We start from the raw sequence: 5882 nt of genomic DNA, 5'->3' as shown, positions 1-5882 counted from the left end.
ATTCAACTCCAAGAAAATTATTTTACGCTAAAACTACCGGTAATTTACCACGGAATGGTATCATATAAGTACGAAACATAGCTATTTGTTACTGTGTAGAACAGGGTTGTTATTGTAATAAAATTTTTTTTGTTTTTTTAATTTCTTGTTTTTTTTTTTTTACTTTAAAAATTACATATCAAATATCTAAATAGACAAACACAAACGTAGATGTGTATTAAGAAAATCGTTATCTCATTATAAACAATAATATTACTAGATTATATATGGAGTCCAATGTTGTCTATGCTACTTTACAAATATTTTTGATGAACTTCACATACTCATAATTTCCAAGCATAAAGCTAATACTGAAATTATATCACTATACTCGTATTTAGGGAAACAGAAGTATTAAAATTGTCGGTATACTATATCTTAGGTTAAGTTAGGTTGAAATGGTGGCCTCTTGCTCAAGAAAGAATACTTGACCACAAATAATGATCCGTTGTGGTACCACAGAACCTGACAGTTCTATCAATTTGGATAAGTCTCTAAATCTGCAGGATAACAGCGCGGACAAGTCAATAAAAAAGAGGTCTGACAAAGAGATTTCTGATTTTTTCCACTTATATCTTATATTTCATTAATAATCTTTAAATATTTTTCCACACTTCGTATTAAGTTTCATTATTTTTTTCTTAGACTTCTGTGTAAATATTCCAATAGTTCTTAAAAAAATTTATATTCTTTAATAATAATATAAATATTGTTATTGTCAAATCGACAATAATAATTTCAAAAACTACTGATTACAGTTCTTTAACTGTATCAAAAACCACTGTATGATCATCCTAACAATTATTCAATAAAAAATTATATTATTATAGACAATTTCTCTTTCTATAGCAAGTAGAGAATTCTGACATTAGAGATAGAAATTAAAATTATTAAAGGAACTTTGTTAAAATTAAAAATATAAAACTACATACATATACATTTAAATAAAATTATATATTAACCCTTTTCATTGTGTCTTTCATTTTTAAAATTTTATATTTTGTAATATTAATTATAATGTATTATATATATTATATATTTATATATATTATATATTTATATATATTTTATATATTTATAATACTTAATTATATATACTGTAATACATTAATTTTGTTTAGAGTATAAGAAATAATTACCATATATTCCATATATTAAATTATTATCTTCTTTTCACTTACAGATGCGACTGTTAAATAGCCACAATTTCCATTTTAATGGCATTTCATCGGCCAGCATACTAATAGCCTTCTGTGCCTTGTTCATACTATTACCGAGTGATGCAACGGCTCGTATGGCATTCGAAAAACTAACAGATTTTGATTTCGCCGGTACTACATATTACAGCGTAAAAAATCTGTCACTCTACGAATGTCAGGGTTGGTGTCGTGAAGAGGCTGACTGTCAAGCAGCAGCTTTCAGTTTTGTGCTAAATCCACTCTCACCATCACAAGAGACACACTGTCAATTGCAGAATGATTCATCTGCGCATAATCCATCCGCAGCACCACAACGTTCAGCTAATATGTACTATATGGTAAAATTGCAATTACGCAGTGAAAATGTTTGTCATCGTCCTTGGTCCTTTGAGAGAGTACCTAATAAAGTTATACGTGGTCTCGATAATGCGCTCATCTACACCAGCACAAAAGAAGCCTGCCTATCGGCTTGCTTAAATGAAAAACGCTTCGTCTGTCGCTCCGTAGAATACGATTATAATAATATGAAATGTGTTTTAAGTGATTCCGATCGTCGTAGCTCTGGTCAATTCGTACAATTGGCAGATGCTCAAGGTACAGATTACTTTGAAAATCTTTGTTTGAAACCACAACAGGCTTGTAAGAATACACGTTCCTTTGCCAATGCACGCATGGGTGTTTCTGATGAGAAAGTTGCACAATATGTCGGCTTACATTATTATACTGATAAAGAATTACAAGTTACTTCTGAATCAGCTTGCCGTCTCGCTTGCGAAATCGAATCAGAATTTTTATGTCGCTCATTCTTGTATCTTGGACAACCACAAGGTTCTCAATATAACTGCCGTTTGTATCATTTGGATCATAAAACTTTACCCGATGGTCCCTCAACTTATTTGAATCATGAACGTCCACTTATTGATCATGGCGAACCAATTGGTCAATACTTCGAAAATCAATGTGAGAAATCTGCTGCTTCACCACCAGGTACCTTGGATAAATTGGATACATTACCAGTTAGCTTAGACACCACCGAAGATCCTACTTTAAATAATTTAACCAGAAATGATGTGAACTGTGATAAGACTGGCACTTGTTATGATGGTAAGTTGTGCGATTTTTTTTATTATTTATTTATTAAAATTATTTAATTTAACACTATTTGAATTTGAATTTTTTAATTTTTTACTTTTTATATTTTATAATTCTTTTTATTTATTTTGGTTAACAAAAATATATGAACAAAAACATATTTACATAAGAGTTGTTCTAAAATCATGATCTAGAAGTCAAACAAAATTCTTGATATTTATACAGAAAATTTTGATATAAAAAATAAGATTGGGTGTAATTTATTTAGAGTTCATAAAAAGTTATTTAACAAACTTATCTTTTTATTTTGTTTATTAATATTACATTATATTATTCTGGAAGGATTCACTGGAACCTGCTTAATTACACAATTCTGCTGAGCATTTTTATGGACTTAGTTTGTCCATAATTAAGTAAGGTTAGCTTTTAATGGCGTGTCTGTCACAGAGTCCATGTACACCCCCTATGGGCCTATAGCATCAGTTTATGACAGTTATTAGAGGTCCTCAAAAAAGGGTTCTTCAAGAATTTTAACCCTGCTCCTTACCAATGTCGGACATTTGCTCAATAGATAAGACCTTGATTTTTTTTTTCAAATGATATAAAAAAAATCATCAAAAATCATCAGTTAGAATTTCAAGTCTCTGCACTTACCACGCTATTAAGCAATGGCAAATTACATAGAATATAAATATTGGAACGACATTCCGGTAATCGCCAGATGTGTCCTTCTTACAACTAAAAAAGTCGTTTCTCTTTGATAGGCAGAGTCGGATTACCTAAGTGGATATTATTTGAATAATATGGTCGGAGTTCTATTTGACGGAGACGGAGACAGTTGTGATGATAAATTAAATGCTTTATGACTGAAGATTTAACTCTGAGCCCAGAGGAATAGTCACACTATGCTAGTCACTTTCTGAAGTGACCACTTCTTGTTGTCTTCGGGAGCATGAATGTATGAAAAATCTTCTTCTTATTCTATTCATACTCATTCATATTATATCAGAATTATGTAGAGATTCTTGCATTATCACACATATTGCTTTAGTCACATCTCATTCGTTATAGGCATGTGTCATTCAAATTTTCGTTTGTAGCTGCTCTGAGAGCAAACATGGAATGTGAATCCACACTCCGTGAAAAATCTTCGCAGTTCGTATGATCTTCGTACTTTATAGTGTGAAGATCATATAACTGAGAAAATTTTGTAAAAATTTGTATATATAACAAAATATTTAAAATAATGACTAATAAAAAGTTTTTTATGTTGGCAAAAACCTTAAGAACAAATCAAAATTATAAAGAAAAGTGAACTAAAAATATTAAAAACACAACAAAATATTTATTTCACCAGTTTCGGTACACTGCAAAGATACACGCATTGCCGTACAAGTGCGTACTAATAAACCCTTCAATGGACGTATATATGCACTTGGTCGGTCAGAAACTTGTAATATTGATGTCATCAACTCTGATGCTTTCCGCTTGGATTTGACTATGGCCGGACAGGATTGTAATACTCAAAGCGTGGTGAGTGATACTGTTTTTTTTAAATTATAGTTTTAAAACAATATATAAATTTAATCACTAATCAATCTTCAACTTTTTAGACTGGTGTTTATTCCAATACTGTTGTATTACAACATCATAGCGTTGTTATGACTAAGGCCGATAAGATTTACAAAGTAAGTAGCTAATCAAGATATTATTTTAAACATAGTATTACTTTTATTTAACTCAGGTAAAATGTACCTACGATATGAGCTCTAAAAACATTACCTTCGGCATGATGCCAATACGTGATCCAGAAATGATTCACATCAATTCATCACCTGAAGCACCACCACCAAGAATTCGCATTTTGGATACACGTCAACGTGAAGTGGAAACTGTGCGTATTGGTGATCGTCTTAACTTCCGTATTGAAATTCCAGAAGACAGTAAGTTTAATATACCAAAGAAGTAGTATGACTCAAATTTAATCGTATATTTTATTAGCACCATATGGCATCTTTGCTCGTTCTTGTGTTGCCATGGCTAAGGATGCACGTACAAGCTTCAAAATTATTGATGATGATGGTTGTCCAACTGATCCTACAATCTTCCCTGGCTTCACTGCTGATGGTAATGCTCTACAATCGACATATGAAGCTTTCCGTTTCACTGAAAGTTACGGTGTTATCTTCCAATGTAATGTTAAATACTGTTTGGGACCATGTGAACCAGCGGTATGTGAATGGAATATGGAATCATTTGAATCTTTGGGCAGAAGACGTCGTCGTTCAATTGAGGGGTAAGTACAGTCAGTTATGATTTATTATATTTATTTTAAATATTTATTTTAAACAAAATTATTAATACATAATTAACTCATTAAATCAGTAATGAAACTAAAGAAGCTGATGAGGATATGAACATTTCACAAGAAATACTTGTGCTGGACTTTGGTGATGAGAAACGTGAGTTCTTTAAGGCTGATCCAAGCACAGATTTTGCTAAAGGTTCGTATATGAAATTAATTAAGAAATAAAAATTTTAAATACAACTTTATACGTTCTTATTTCCCCTGCAGATAAGACTGTCACTATCATTGAGCCTTGCCCCACCAAAACATCAGTATTGGCACTCGCTGTTACCTGTGCGCTCATGATCTTATTGTATATCTCAACGTTGTTCTGCTACTACATGAAGAAATGGATGCAACCACACAAAATTGTAGCATAAACTGAGGCGCAGAGAAACTACCGAGAAAAATTATTAGACACTTACGAGTACTTCAAATTTTCCTACTAAAGAACTAACAAAAATGCTTAATATTTCGAAATAATTTGCGTAGCAAATGAAGTTCGATAAGAAAACGCAATAATTAATATTTTAAGGATTAATTAAAGTTAAAAATTAAATAGTTGCTAAGTTTAAAGAATATAATATCTAGTTTAGGGCTGTTTTTAAAATGTTAACTGAAATGTTGCGGCAAAAGTGCGCGAAAAACAATTTTCGTGCAATTTTAGAGTCAACAAAGTAAATATACATTTTAAAGACAATAAAATTAATAAATAATTTATTTAAATCGAAAGCAATTAAAGAAATATTAGTTAATAATAGAAAAAGCTAGAAAAGAGCTTTGAATATATATTATAATTAATTGAAAATCGCACAAATTTAAATAAAGACCCTGCTGAAACGCACACACCTAATACGAAAATAAATTTCAGAAGTGAAGCAACTATCTCATTTCTGAAACTGTCTATTATATATTCGATCAATTTTCTCATCAGTACTTACCACTTAACTAAACTTAATTTAGCTATAGGCCACTTTCTATGAAGTTCTAAAATTCATAATATATAAAAAAATAACTGAAAATTCTACATAACAGAATTTTTTTGTTAATAATTTTTTAACTTCAATAGAGACTGCGTCCCACCACGAAAATCTCATCATTTCAGCTCAAAATATTCGCTATTTATTTATTTAATATTTATTTAAAATTATTCATAAATTAATTATGTTTTATACGATTTTGTGCTTAAATTATTTATATGCATT

The 5882-nt window shown here is 30.6% G+C and overlaps 1 protein-coding gene across 1 annotated transcript; it reads left to right on the top strand.

The window, feature by feature from the left end:
• Positions 1-1222: 1222 nt before the first annotated feature.
• Positions 1223-5413, top strand: LOC119670129 (the record flags this gene model as incomplete). Its single annotated transcript, XM_038080265.1, is given in 7 exon segments — positions 1223-2342; positions 3688-3863; positions 3944-4018; positions 4075-4273; positions 4332-4626; positions 4716-4834; positions 4906-5413. Coding segments are annotated over 7 exon segments (2136 nt in total). The 3' UTR covers positions 5058-5413.
• Positions 5414-5882: the final 469 nt, after the last annotated feature.

The sequence above is a fragment of the Teleopsis dalmanni genome, chromosome 1, assembly GCF_002237135.1.
Source record: "Teleopsis dalmanni isolate 2A chromosome 1, ASM223713v2, whole genome shotgun sequence".
Lineage (NCBI taxonomy): Eukaryota > Metazoa > Arthropoda > Insecta > Diptera > Diopsidae > Teleopsis > Teleopsis dalmanni.
This window is presented reverse-complemented; position numbering and strand designations above follow the sequence as displayed.